This window comes from Amblyomma mixtum, chromosome 1 (assembly GCF_055824585.1).
Source record: "Amblyomma mixtum isolate Tamu chromosome 1, ASM5582458v1, whole genome shotgun sequence".
Taxonomy (NCBI): Eukaryota; Metazoa; Arthropoda; class Arachnida; order Ixodida; family Ixodidae; genus Amblyomma; species Amblyomma mixtum.
This window is the reverse complement of record NC_143012.1, coordinates 312,809,514-312,824,151: the sequence shown is the minus strand read 5'-3', so window position 1 is coordinate 312,824,151 and position 14,638 is coordinate 312,809,514. Positions and strand designations below refer to the sequence as shown.

Sequence of the window (14,638 nt, the reverse complement as noted above, 5' to 3'; positions counted from 1 at the left end):
GGCTGGCATGCTTACTGGCTATGCAAGCATGGCTGTCAGCATGGCTCGAGACACTGCCTAAGATTTTCTTTAAAAAATGACACACGACACTTAACTCTTTCCGTACCATGGGGAAAATGACCATTTTCTGAAGGTTTTACTACATTTTTTTTTCCGTAAAAGCTATTGCATTCAATATTTATTGCAATACCCAAAACAACAAATTTTGTGTTGCAACAAAAAATTTTATTTGCTAAAAACGAGATTTTAGGAAAAAAATGTACAAAACTAGCAAAGACACGCTTGCATCTAAAAAGAAAAAAATGTTAAAAATTTTCAGAAATATGCACAATGTTTGTTACTCTATTGGCCACTATCTGCAAAAAAAAAAAATTCTATCTTGAATAGTATTCTTGCTACAAAAAATAACTGGAAACCCTATAGTTGTGCATCGGAGCGCAGCCGCCTGTGTCTCAGGCTGGTTTCCATCATCACCGATGTGAAAATGGAATCATCTTCAGCGCCTTGCAACATTTTCAGGCTCGTTGTTGCACAGGTTGTCGATTAAAACACTCGTAGACGAAACGGAGTCCTGAGATTTGCTATGTTTTAGAGCACATGGCGCGCATATGGAGGCTGCCAAGCGACTTTGATGGTACTGCACCTTCAGAGCACTTTAAAAAAATGCAGTTTTGTAGGGGGAAAAAAAAAACTATATCGGAAACAAAACCTCAGTTCTCCGGCTACAAGCCAGATGCGCATCGTGCCTGTAAGCAACACGGAAAGCTCCAAAGTCGAGCAGCGAAGGCGTCATCTGCAGGCAACATGGCGGGCAATGAGCGCAGGTCTGCGTCTTCATTTCTTCGCAGCGCGTTATAAAGTGCCCCCTCGTGGGACAAAAGAAAACTACATCGGAAACAAAGCTTTGGTTCTTTGCCTACAAGCTATATCTGCAGCGGGGTCGTTAGCAATGCAGAAGGTTCTGAAATCAAGACATGAAATGATCGTTAGCGGGCTAACGATGCTCAATGGGCGCGGTAGGGAAAGAGTTAATAGGTAGCTGGCATGTCAAAGCCTCTTTTCATCTACGTCTCCAACAATCAAGCATGTTACTTTTCTTGTTCAATGTGATGGACTTCCAATAACATCAAAGGGGCTCTGAAACACCTTCCACGGAGAGCACATCAACTCGCTCAGTCACTACATTGTGTTGCCACAGACACCTGAACCAAATAATACACTTTTACACGCAGCAGAAAACCCACCATCACGTGCGAAAATCGGCGAGCCCTTTCTGACAACTTTTTCATGCTCGCACGCTCTACGTATAGCAGCTCAGAGATGGCTAGTGGTTAGATCTTTTCAGACGTCGGGCAGCTACCATGGCCATGGCCAGTAAATGACGTAGCTCCGGCTGGTCAGGAAGCTCCGCCCACCTTGGTGGAGGAGCGCCAACCTTTCAACGTGCAGAAAGTGACAAGAGAAGAGGGAAAGGCTGAAATTCAAATTGTGACTACAGATAACTCAGCTTCTACAAAGCGCATCAAAAAAATCTTGCTTCAGGATATTTGTGAAGCAGTGTCCTTTAACATCTCATGCATACTGCAACTTTATTAAATCCCCTTTCAGAGCCCCTTTAAACATTACTGTGGATACAAAGAAATTTACCTCACAATGCACACACGCTGTGTATTAAATTTCATGCAGCTGTCGAGATATATGCAGAGCACTGTGTGCAACTCAGCTTATGTGCATTTTAGCAATACCTGCACTTTTGGCTCTAATTACGGCATCTTTTGTTGCACATGAATGAGATCATGCCAACATGATCTCATGTCAATGACTAGGTGTGTGTCATTTTGTTAAAAAGAAAAAGTATGACAACTGTCAAAAAGGCATTGCTACAAAAAAGCTGCACAGGCATAACTGCTGCTGCTTTTCCTCAGCACCATGCATGCTTTTCACTCTGCCACTCTGCTTAGCAGCCTAAGATGCCACTCTTCATAATGATGTGTTTGAAGAGTGCTTCATGCTTGTACACAATAGTGAGATTTCTTTCCATGAAGTGCGAGCAATGATTTACACCCATACATTTCATTTCAGACCAGCTCATCAGAGTATGGCAATTACGCGCCACTTCTGTCTCGCAGAGAGGCACAGTACTTTGAAACAGGAAACGATGAAGACTACTGAGAAGACTCTGATACCTAACCTGCCGCTGCCACATCTTGGAAGCCTTCATACTATTCTAAGCATTGAGTTTTTGTTGTACCAAGCACTTGGTGCGTGCTGCACTGTTTTTAAGGCTTAAGAAAAAATGAGCCTGAAAAACCAGCATTGATAAAAACCACCAAGGCTACCGTTCCTTTATTGTCAAAGTCTTCTTCGGGTAAAGCTTCAGCTGTTCCAGTGTCTGTTTTGGGTTCACAGTTGCGAGCTGCAATGTGAAATAAAGTTTTGTTCAGCTTCAAACTGTGTAAACACAATCTTGCAACAAAAGTGGTAGCCAACAACTACAAACACAACTCCATTAGGACTGCCCTAATTATGGCTTGAGTAGGCTACAGCGTGCAGGCTACACTACAACACATTCAACAAGTGCAGTGTTTTTACAAGGAACTCCAGATTTGATGTTTTTGTTGTGCATGCAGCTGTCAACTACACACATGCTAGACCTGACTTGAAGCTGCAGTATTTTTGCCATATTTTCCTACTGAAAGGCGCCCTTCAGCTCACAATTGAATATTGTGCCGATTCATTATAAATTTAGTGCAGGATGCTACACAAGCATGGAGAAGGTTCTACTGTATCTAAGCGTGCAAGGTTTCACTAGACATCAACTGCAAACTGTGTAAGCTCAGTTAACACAACACTGCACACAACATGCTTTCAGAAAAAGCAAATTTTTTTGTGTCTTTCAGCCAATTCGGCCGACACTTTCAAGATATTTCCACTCTTCCAGAAACTGTACACACAAAAAGAAAACACTACTAGTAGAATTAAAATGCAGTATAAAAGAAGGCACGATGACCTACTAGCACACATTTTTTCGTAACATCTTCGAGCTTTTTAGCTGTATTTGAACACTTGCCACCATCTCAAAATAATGCCAGCCTTTTTGTTTCATTTTGCTTTTTTGCACGCTATGGGAAGCTCTTATCACTGCAAGTGTGATGCAACTGTCGAATTTCCAAAAGATATTTTCTCAGGTTTGGTTTATGAGGTTTAACGTCCCAAAGCGACTAAGGCTATGAGAGACGCCGTAGTGGAGGGCTCCGGAAATTTCGACCACCTGGGGTTCTTTAACGTGCACTGACATCGCACAGTACACGGGCCTCTAGAATTTCTCCTCCAAAGAAATTCAACCGCCGCGGCCGGGATCGAACCCGCGTCTTTTGGGTCAGCAGCCGAGCACCATAGCCACTGAGCCACCGCGGCTCAGCCAGCAACCAAGATTTTTACACAAAAATACGCACAATACCGTCCAGGTCCCATAATAAGCACGGCTGAAGAGCTGTAAGCACTGACCTCTTGTCTACGCCAGTTCTTGAGTATCTTGAACCTAGTGACGGGGTAGCCCAGTGAGTCCAGGTACACCAGCAGTACACCAAGTTCAGCTGATGCTAAGAAACGTCGAGTCAGTGTTCGTCCAGTCGGCAGCTTGAGACGAATCTGGACGACACGATCTGAAGAATCGGCTGGAGGCTCGGGAGGTAAAGATGGCTGCAGAAATGTGAAAGTTACCAATGGAGTAATTATAGTAGAGGAAGGGGTATGAGGATAAAGCACAAGCCCTTCAGCCCGTAGGTGCATAATGCATTTTTGTGAACGTGCGCAAATGTACATAACATAACACAAAAGTGAGCACTACAGGGAAAACATTCTCAGTTAGAATGGAAGCACCATCTGAAAAGTCCAGAAGGAAAAAATGACATTGCTGCATTTTCGACAACACAAGTTCTGTGCTAATATCAAAGGTAATCTTTGGATATACCACAACTACACTCGGCAACAGTTTTTCGTGGCAATGAAGGGAAGCCTACTAAGGCAGATCATCCACGACTGCATCATTCCGCCAAATAGTTTGGCCGCATGATGGTGCGCCTAGCTGCCTGGCGTGTTGCTCTCCCTACAATAATTTAATTCCTTCACTGGAGCAACTGGTGCTAGCTACTGAAGCTTCTTGTAACTAGCGAAGCAAATTTGTTGTAATCAAGAATTTTTTTTTTTCCACATGACTTTCAACGCTCAAAGTTGGCAGCTATGTTAGAAATATGCCCTAAGTAAAAAATGCTGACAACGTACTATTTTAAGTGAAAACTAATAACTGCAAGCAGGGACTATATTTTGCTGCTTGGGAAGGGCATGTTATGCTTCCACTCCATTGCCAGAAAAAGTTGTCACGGGGGACAGAAAAGGTTCTGATGGTAACTGACTGCACTTAACACAAACTTCCTGCACTGTTTATTCTTTCCTAGCGTGACAGCAGGCATGGTCGCAAGTTTGTGCATGTACAGCTCCCTCAAATACAAAACGGAACAAAGTTTCAGCATTAAACTAATTACTTGTTCATTATTTTGCATGACAAGCCCAATTTTTCAGTTTTCTAACTAGTTTTCCTCTAGTCTTTATTATCCAAAAGTCATTTTCAACTTCAGCACAGAAATAATCAGAAAAGTTCTCTTTTTGTGCAAACTGGTTGCTTTCTTTCATACTGTGGGAACCTGTACTATTAAAATTAAAAAAAAAAGCATTAACATTCACACTTTTTGATTATTCAAACAAATAATGCAGTGCCCGATTTTGACTACAAAATAAATAGAAGTATGGTAACTTTAAATATTTTTGAAGCATGCTGAAATCTGGCAGTGCTGAAAAAAGTGATGTGCACGTCAAAAAAGATCCTTTCACATGTGCCAGAAATGCAACAACGAATTGTTTTCTCCCCATTTTCTTTTTTAAGCATCAAATGGCAGGTGAACTCATTCCATACATGAAAGAGAACAATAACACTGATTCACAGCAATGATGTTATTTCGTTCTCAAAGAAAAAGCTGGTTACAAAGCTCCAACCGTGAAATCGCTACCATCACCTTGTGGCACACACACAGTTCTAATGGCCAGAGATTTCTAACTTGCACAAAGCTCATGTTGTCAAGGGGGAAAAAAAATCCATACTGACACGATTCCATTTATACATGTGGCTCCAATGCACATCCTCCTTTTGGCCGTATCTGAAGAGTACTGTCACACTGCTCCTTTTCTTCTTCAATTTTTTCTGTCCTACAAATGTGATCACAAAATATTCACCTCCACTTCAAAGCTACCCAAAAAGAATGATTATTTAACTTATAGTTGAGACTATCATAAAAACATGTGAAGCATATCGCTCTGTATAGCTGCGCAAAAAAAAAAAAAAAGGAAGACAGTGGTCACAAATGTAGGTTCCTAGATGCTGCTGTAGATGTCACCGGTTCAGGCCATATTTTCGATTATTTTCATTTGAGCCACGCTACGTAAAATGGGTGAATCCTTGGCAGCAAGCTTTAACACACAATAACTCCAGCTTTTAGTTAAACACTTATGGAATGCACAAGATTTCTCTCACTGCGCAACTGCCACACCAATTTTGTTCAAGCAGAAAAAACCAAAATACTGAATTAAACTATGTGCAAGACTGTCATGCAGGTTTCACAATTTTTGCAAAGTTGTGTGTGCGAAATAACTGAAAACAAAAACAATTTTTTTTGCCTTAAATGCCCCGACGGGAGCAGCTGTATTCCTAGCAGACCTACAGAGTTGTAAAATATAGATTAAAAAATTTTCCAACTGTGTGAACTTTGGCTGAAAAAGAAACTGAGGTCCAAAACAGTATCGTGCTTTGATTGATCACTACAGTCTAGTTTTTGCTTTCAAGTGCAACATATCTGACCCCAATGAAGTCCAATAAGAATGTTTGCATTTCCAAGGTAATTGAGAAGGAAAACCATAGTTATGCCCTAGCAACCGCTTTACCTCAATGCAAGCCAAGCCCAAAAGCAAATGTGTGTCACCCGACAAAGTTATGGTTCTACTGCTGTTACTTTCTTTTACTATTAAAAAACTATTAAAAAAGACAGAGTAAAATACAAATTAGGCTTTTAGATGTATATAAAAGAAGAAAGGACACTCTACTGACTTCAGAAATATTATTACTGGTCATCATCATCAGCCTGACTGTGCCCACTGCAGAGCAAAGGCCTCTCCCATGTCTCTGCAATTAACCCTGTCCTTTGACAGTTGCGGCCACAGTATCCCCACAAACTTCTTAATCTCATCCGCCCACCAAACTTTCTGCCGCCCCCTGCTACGCTTGCCTTCTCTTGGAACCCACTCCGTTACCCTTAAGGACCGGCGGTTATCTTGCTTTTGCATTACGTGCCCTGCCCAAGCCCATTTTTTGATCTTGATTTCGACTAGGATGTCATTAACCTGCGTTTGTTCCTTCACCCACTGATCATAATAGGATGCAAGGTAATGGTTATTAATTAATTTGCAAGGTTATTAATGAAAAATAAGACTTTAGCTGCTGATTGATATAAACTACGGAGAAGCTTTATTGTGGCTTGCGAACTGTGCATAAGTGGAGAAAGTCAGCAAACTCTGTTCGAAAAGAGAACATATTCAAAGCACTTTCTTACTAAAGTGCTAACTATACTCAAATAACTGAGAGCAATTCAAGAGAATGGAGAGCAGAATCAGCTACTTTTAAGAAGCAGATAAACTCATCTAACAATACTTTCACAACTTCACATTTCCTTTAAACAAGTCTATTCAATTTACGCTTTGTCAGGAATTAATGACAGCCAAACTCTTTAGGTAAAATGTTGTGTACTACATTATCTGCAGTCAATTAACTTTTTAATATAACACTTTTTAGTATAGCAGAACACCTTGTTGAAAACATTAAATTAAACTATGTTCTTCCAGCAAGCTTAAAAAAGCGAAAGATGCCAGTTCTACACAACTCATATAGTTGACAAGCACTTCATGACATGCAGTAACATTTCCTTTTCTGATACAGCCGGTAGGTGTAGCAGCAATACAGTCGAAGCCGGACATATCAAACTGCACTGGATAAGCTTATTTGTAACCCATTTGCCCCAATGCTAGCATGCTGGGAGCGCACCATTTGCTAGGCATTGATAGGCCTAACCTGATTCGCATTGAAGCCGTTGTTGACAGTACTTTGGAACTAGCCACTGCCTATCACAAGAAGTCTACTCTTGTTATCAGTATGCTATTAATTGAATTTTCACTCCTTAAAATTAAGGTGCAGTTGCTTTCCGCAATGCCCTTGGCAACGAAGCACGCCACACGAGGACTGCTGCTAATCTTCAGTTAGGTTTGCTTCACCGCATGACAGCAATGCGGAGTGGAAAAAGAGTACAAGTTATTGAAGGCCCCCCTCAAGCACACCCTACATTCACCTCATCAAGTGGTTTCACAGCACTAGCCGTGTAGCCGAAAGGTCTCCGTGTGCAGAAATTAAAAGAGCCCATTAGGTGAAGCGCCATTTCCAGGGGCACAGAGTGCAGTTTGAAATATCGAAACACTGGCAATATTTCAATATACAACCCGACTGCCCTATACTGTTAAAGAGCATTTTTAAGGGTATAATGTGTGAGTTTGATATAGCCAATAATTCGAAATAACTGAATTCAATATATCTGAGCTCGGCTGCAGTATCACTCTGAGCTACACCTCAATCAAATAAAAGAAAAATTTAATTGATAGTGTGGGGTTTTCTAGCAGTGCCTCAATTTCAGCACTGAAAATGGCTTGACTTAAGTGATGTTACTACGGCCTCTGTTATCAATGACCATTCTGAAAAAGAATGACCACCTTGTTGAGGATGAAAGTTGAGATGAGAAAAGAAAAACATGCACTGCTAGGATGCAGCTTTCATGGGAAGTAACCACTATGACTTATCCTGTCCACCAAAATGATAAACGGTAGTCACCTTGTCTTTCCGCTCTTCCTCCAGGTTGGCGTCCTTGCACACAATAGCACAAACACGCTCTTGCACAGGTTCGTGAGTGGTGTCTTCACTGCTGGTAGTTCGTGCAGAATTTTCAGCACACAGCACTGAAATCGGTGTCTCCTTAGTAGGCACCGTTATAGACTGCTTGCTAAGGGATGGCGGCGGTAAATTCAGAGCTACGTTTTGCACGCTTGAAAGGCCAAGCATGATTACTTCTTCTAACAACTTGCCGTCGTCATCGTCATCATCTTGAATCAAGCACTCCTCAACATTCGGCTGCACACGACCTGGCACAGGTTTCTCTTCATTAAGAAGTCCATCATCAATTGCAGGCAGCACAGTTGCACATGAGCAGTCTTCTACAGTCACAGGGGGCACTGTGTCCTGACAATCAAAGATATTCTCTCGAACATGTTCAGCACCTTGTTTTGTGCCCTCGTCACTGCAGTGTTGCTGCTTGCTCACCACAGCTCGGCCAAGACTGATCACTTCAAGCAAAATCTTGCTGTCCTGCTCCTCATCACTGCTTTCAGACAAATATTCATTTTTATCTCGAAAGGTCCTAGCCTCAGATTTGGAGCGGACATGACTAGGGGCCGTTACTGGCATTTCTGAGTTTTCTTTCACTTTTGCACAACTTGAAATGATGCTGTGACGGGGATCCTGATCATAATGGTGTGGTTTCAATGGGCTTGAGACAGAAATGGAAGGTGTGCTTGATGATGGGCACTGTGGATATGGCTCCGACACTGGAGGTGTTTCAGGTAAATTTTTTTTGGGAGATGTGGGCAACTCTGAGTTTACAGCTAGTGCCCTGCCCATCATCACAACTTCCTGCAGCAACTGGACATCATTCTCTTCATCACTACTATCTTCACATAATGGCGGTTCCTGAATTAGGCCTCCGCATACATCATCCTTCCCCTGCAGGCAACCGTTTGATCTGACCGGTTCTGTATAATGTGGCCTTCCAATATCTCCAGCAGAGCTCTGTGCGGTGATGGATAAGCCCTTGAGGCCACTGTTCAGCTCAACCGCATTCCCGAAAGTGTTGCTTTTCCACGTCAACTCAGATGGGCTATCAGCAAGGTTACTGCTGCTTATCACACTAAATTTATATGATGGCACATCAGCATTCGGTGACGCAGTGTCTTGAGTGACACAGTGCTGCTTACTTTGAGAGGGTGAGTGACTAGACGGCAAAGGTGACGAGCAGGAGAACTTACTGCTGACAGATGCAGTTTTCCCTGGTGTGCTATTTCGGCTCCTTGGCTTTGGGACTGGTGCATTTATAGTGATAGAGTCCTCTGGCAATCCATTCCAGCTTCTTGCCTTTGGATGAGAGCTCGATGACTGTGACACCTGCCACCCCAACTGGATACACTGCACTATGAGATCAGCACTGCCTTCTTCTTCATCAGAGACATCAATCAGTGCCTCCCTTTTGATGCAAGGCATCTTTAGAGATTGTTCAGCTGAGTCCCAGTTTTTGCTTCCATCATGGCTTATGCTGAGGTCTGTAAATGATGCAGAATGAGAAAGTACTGAAGGCGTGTCCTCAGTACAGTAAACACGTAAACAATCTTCTTCAAAGGATGGTGACGCTGCTTCATGTGGGGACTGAAGATGACAGTCTTCATTGAAGGACACATGTTTGTGGCACCCCTGTGACTTCGTGCTGCTCTGATTATTTTGGGGCCCATCTCTTCGACAACTTTCAGGCGAGACTTCAAGCACTTGTCCACCTGAACCTTGTGGATTCATCCATGCTTTTGTACTGCCTAGGTCGTTTAGGGAAGGTGCATGGGAAAGAACAGATGGTGTGCCTTCTGTGCAGTACACCCGAACACAGTCCTCAGCAAAGTAAGGCACAGCAGCATCTTCGTGTGACGTCCGCATGACACAGTCATCATTAAACGAGACGTGCTTATTTGAGACATGAGACTTGTGCACGCGTTCACCACTCCACCTTCGTCCATGACTGCTCCCAAAAGGCACTGGATGTTTTGCCTGATGCGGCCTCATCTCAAAGTCATCATCCCAATCACAGCCAATGCCACTCTGAGGACAGCTGCTTTCATTTGTCATTGAACAAGGGCTCTCAGGTCTAGAGTAACCTCGTGGCGTGCCCTCCTGGGCATATCGCCGTGTTGTATCTGCAAACACTTCTGCTGCACCTTCATCAATGCCAGTCACACTAGAAGATTGTAGGTGGGACTGGTCTCGAACATGCTTCCGGCCAAAATATGCGGTGTTCGTAAACTGTGTTTGCTCCCCACCCTCTCTCCCGAAGCTGCTCCTTCGAAATGCATTGTGTTCATCACCCTGCCCAAGCAATTTTTCAATGTTGCCGGAGTCATCGTCTAACGTGAGAGAACTCAGGCTAGTGGCCTGCGATATGCGACAGGGAGTCCCTTCTTCAGCGAAGCTTCGAGGGAAGTCTTGGAACACACCACCAACTGGCTGTGGCATGGGCTTTGTGCACGGGGGAAGCTGAAAGGCGGGCTCAGGAGATCTGCGACGTGGACTCGGCGGCATTGTTTGGCTCGGTGAGTCCGGCAGGTCACTCGGAGAAACAGCCCCACTTGTGTGCTGGCTGCAAAAACCAAATCTTGTTCTAGTCTAACAGCCACATGTGTTCAACACCATAAGATGAATTATCTAAAGAGGGGTTCAAAAACAATTAAATACTTTTAAGACATAAAGGACTATTCCACTGAATTTTTGAGCTCAGTGTATGCCAAAAGCTGAATGTTTATTGATTCTACTAGCATTTGTTCAGCAAAAGACGCTTTGATTGTTAAGAAATTTACAGTATAGTTTGAAATACTTTCCCCCAACACTTTGTTTCAAACTCATCTCAATGGTGATGATGCCATGGGTTGAGATATCGTTTGCTTCATTTTTTTTTAATTTTTTCCAGCTCTTCTCGGTTAAAGCTACCTCTTGTCATAAGAAAGCGCTAATAGATTAATCTAGGCCAACTTCAATTCGTCCTCAGTGTACATTTAAAAACACTGACAAGAAGAATGTGAACAAGCCACTTTCGCACAATGCCCCGCTAAAAGAAAATAAATACAAGCACAGCTGCAAATGATCACAAGCTGAGCTACGCACATAAGCAGCATGTAATAGCTAGGACAAGCTAAAAGCCCGACCAGAATATGTGCCTTTGACAACAGCTCCTTAACAAAAATGTGCAACTATAACATGCTGCAATTAGCAAGCTAAGATGCAATACAATGAAAAGAGAGAAAAGTCAGATTCAGTATCAATAAAGTAGCAATAAGGCACTTTTTTTCGCACACAAGCAATACATAAAGCAAAGATGGCATGCCAAACAACCATGACAAAACTCAGTTCTACTAGTTTCCATTGCAATACAATTGCACTAAATGATGAGAAACATGCACAAGGTCATTATATGCTAAAAAGCGTGCATATTAAAGCCAGACCGCTTAGCAATTGGCTGAAAAAATAGCAAATAGTCGACAAATAGCAAAACAATTTTCAATGCCTATAAAGAATGGAAGCTCCACGGATCGAAAGGAGTACAACTTAGGTGTGTTCACACGCCCTTCACAACAATTTCGCACAGCCATGACGTACCTTCACTAAAAGTATAGCGAACTAGAATATAAAAGACTGTCTTGTAGTGTAACAAATCAGGTCATGCCAAATAGCTGAGACAGTGCAACTAACATAACTAGTCCTCACAAGTTAATAGAAAGCACATCTTTTAAAAAACTTGTGCATCAAAGATTCTTTGAAAATGACGAAATTAGAAGGCGCCGACCAAAAGAAAGGATGAGATGACGTTTCGGCTCCCCCACGGGAGCCTTGTTCACAATGAGGCAGAACGTAGCTCCGTTGTCCATTTTATACACGGCGCAAGAGCGAACCCAGGCACCTGGCGTAGATTGGGGGCAAGTTCCCGTCATTCCGATTAAGCGTATGCGCTGTCGTCTGGATAATCAGCGATTCCAGATAGAGGCGTGACATCTTGTCCTTTTCTTTTTCGATCACATGTGCATCTGCCCAGTCTATGTTGTGTTTGGCGGATACTGAGTGCTCGGCAAGCGCGTTTTGATCTGCGTGCCGGTTTTTGACGTCATTCTTGTGATCACGCAGTCTCCGCTCAAAGTCACCCGACTCGCCAATGTACACAGACGGGCAGTCCGCACATGGGATCGAATCCCATGTGCGGACCCATGTGTTCGATCCCATGTGCGGACTCCATGTTCGATCCATGGGATCCATGTTCGATCCCATGTGCGGACTGCCCGTCTGTGTACATTGGCGAGTCGGGTGACTTTGAGCGGAGACTGCGTGATCACAAGAATGACGTCAAAAACCGGCGCGCAGATCAAAACGCGCTTGCCGAGCACTCAGTATCCGCCAAACACAACATAGACTGGGCAGAGGCACATGTGATCGAAAAAGAAAAGGACAAGATGTCACGCCTCTATCTGGAATCGCTGATTATCCAGACGACAGCGCATACGCTTAATCGGAATGACGGGAACTTGCCCCCAATACGCCAGGTGCCTGGGTTCGCTCTTGCGCCGTGTATAAAATGGACAACGGAGCTACGTTCTGCCTCATTGTGAACAAGGCTCCCGTGGAGGAGCCGAAACGTCATCTCATCCTTTCTTTTGGTCGGCGCCTTCTAATTTTGTCATGTACCATCCCGACCAGACGGGTTTCCGTCAAACACTAGACTTCATTCTTTGAAAAATTGTGCAAAAGAAAAAAGGACAGAAGAAGTGATGCAAAAACAACTTTTTTTACAGTCCTTGTATTTTTGTGCAGTTTTGTGAAGATTCCAAGATGCACCAACTAGCCTGCAGAAAGTATGTGCATCAAAGTTTTGCAAAAACTTTGCTTAATTTAAAAAGAAAACAAAAAAGTTCCAGCACATGCATTTCGCACTTCCTGTTCTTTATGAGTGTTTCCGGTTCCCTAAACGCTCAGCTACATTTAGTGCTGTGTTCTGCTACCCCCAACTTTTCACCAGTGTTCCTAGAGTGCCTAATATGATGTCTGAGCCATTCAACAAGCCCTAGCTAGCCCCCTTTTGCGATGCCGTGTCACTCAGTGAGCACAAAAGCTTCTCCTTTTAAAGACAGACAATAGTAAACTAAGGTGGGCCTTGAAACTGCTGCTGTTCTTACTGTTTGCAGAAAAACAGCGAATGTTCGTCACAGTTAGACAAAAGCACTTGCCCAGGACCCTATAAATAAAACACTGCTGCCAAGTGTGAGCAGCCCTGTGTACTTTGTGTGTGCCTTACCCAGTGGAGCATGCTGACTCCCACAATGTCTGGTGACTGCATGTGTCACCTTTTGCGTGTCTGGTGACACGCAAAAGTACTACTGCAGGCTTTGAGACTTGACATTCCACTTCCATCAAAACAGAGCCACTGTTGCCACATTTGTCCCAGGGTCCTAGGGCAAGACCACCTAACCGTATCCCACGCTATCAGAACCAAACTCCATATAGTAGGGATGTGTACAAGCCACATGCTCCACGATGCCCCTCAGACAAGGAACATGATGAGAAAACAGCACACGACAAGGACCACAAGAAGAGGCAAGACACGGCGAGCCGTGTTGCCTCTCCTCTGCCCACTGTTCTTGCGTTCCGTGTCAACACGCTGCTTTCCCAGCATGTTCTCAAATATGCACCAACTAGCACAACTTCATACTATTTTAAAACATTGCTCAGAATGTAAAGCTATCTTTGCATAAATCTCGTCACATGCGCGCTTTTTTGTCTTGACATTAAAAAAAAACATAATAGGCATGATCATATTTACTTATATATTACGGGACTGTCGTCTATGGGGTCGAAGCAGGGAAGATTAAAAAATAAAAATATGCCATTTCGCAGCACGGGAAGGAAATTTTGAAATGTGGTGGCTCGAAACAATTGACTACAATACAATAACTTTGGCTCCAGAATCAAATGCACCTTCGCGATGACCGACCCAGAAACACGGACGTTTGATTAAGTAACGCGTTACAGAACCAGATTCATGACGGGCCAGGACAGGTGGATATCAAGGGACAGATCTGTGGGCACTGCAACATGAAAGCAAAGAAGGCCGCACTACCTGTGATTCACTGCCAGATTGTGAGCGTTCAGCGCGGCTTGTTGATCCAGGCTGCTGAGTGAACCGAGAGAGCTACTCCGCGAAAACATCAGCGGAGTCTCGTTCGCAACGCTGGCCTCCCCGAAAGCCGTAGACATCGCGACGGCTGCAAAAGGAACGGCAGCTTAGTTTCCCGTCTCCACGCTACTAAGCTCACAGCTTAACACTTGTTTAGTTGAAATGCCGGGAACTTGAGTAAATGGAATGACATATTTAAATAGCGAGGAGCAAGGTAACGACAAGACGACAACGGCACGGTCATTAAAGGCACGAACGTAATTTACCAGTCAAAGTTGCACCCACTCAGCGAAACAAGATCATAAAGCCGCTCTATTTGTCCACTGCCCGCGAAGCATGTCGACGCCTTCGCATAGAGCTGGTTTGCAAAACCTGATCGTTTCCACCAGTTGGTAACTCATAAAGCAGCGTACAAACAAGGAAACTTGCAGAAGTCAAAACAAAAACACAAGAAAACGTGACAA

General features: G+C 43.6%; 2 protein-coding genes across 2 annotated transcripts in view; one reads left to right on the top strand and one right to left on the bottom strand.

The window, feature by feature from the left end:
* Nucleotides 1-2,451, top strand: part of LOC149372471 (uncharacterized) — an 11,821-nt gene extending 9,370 nt beyond the window's left edge. The window contains exon 5 of the mRNA XM_089566966.1: nucleotides 2,083-2,451. Within this exon, the coding sequence (XP_089423092.1) occupies nucleotides 2,083-2,172 (90 nt within the window). The 3' untranslated portion in view covers nucleotides 2,173-2,451. The remainder of the gene's footprint in view (nucleotides 1-2,082) is intronic.
* On the bottom strand, nucleotides 2,316-14,638 carry LOC149372470 (uncharacterized). The gene is made up of 5 exons (XM_089566967.1): nucleotides 14,441-14,638; nucleotides 14,118-14,262; nucleotides 7,982-10,598; nucleotides 3,508-3,702; nucleotides 2,316-2,416 (listed from the first exon to the last, which is right to left on the bottom strand). Exons 2-5 carry the CDS (start codon nucleotides 14,252-14,254, stop codon nucleotides 2,336-2,338), a joined length of 3,030 nt encoding a protein of 1,009 aa, XP_089423093.1. The 5' UTR covers nucleotides 14,255-14,262; nucleotides 14,441-14,638; the 3' UTR covers nucleotides 2,316-2,335.

Bases quoted from the DNA above. Each gene is read 5' to 3' on its own strand.
- LOC149372470 (XM_089566967.1), bottom strand. From the start codon at position 14,254: ATGTCTACGGCTTTCGGGGAGGCCAGCGTTGCGAACGAGACTCCGCTG. The intron at 10,599-14,117 runs GTAGTGCGGCCT...TGGTTTTTGCAG, and splicing joins AATCTGGCAGTGAATCACAG to CCAGCACACAAGTGGGGCTG. The intron at 2,417-3,507 runs GTCAGTGCTTAC...TTCACATTGCAG, and splicing joins AGAACTGGCGTAGACAAGAG to CTCGCAACTGTGAACCCAAA.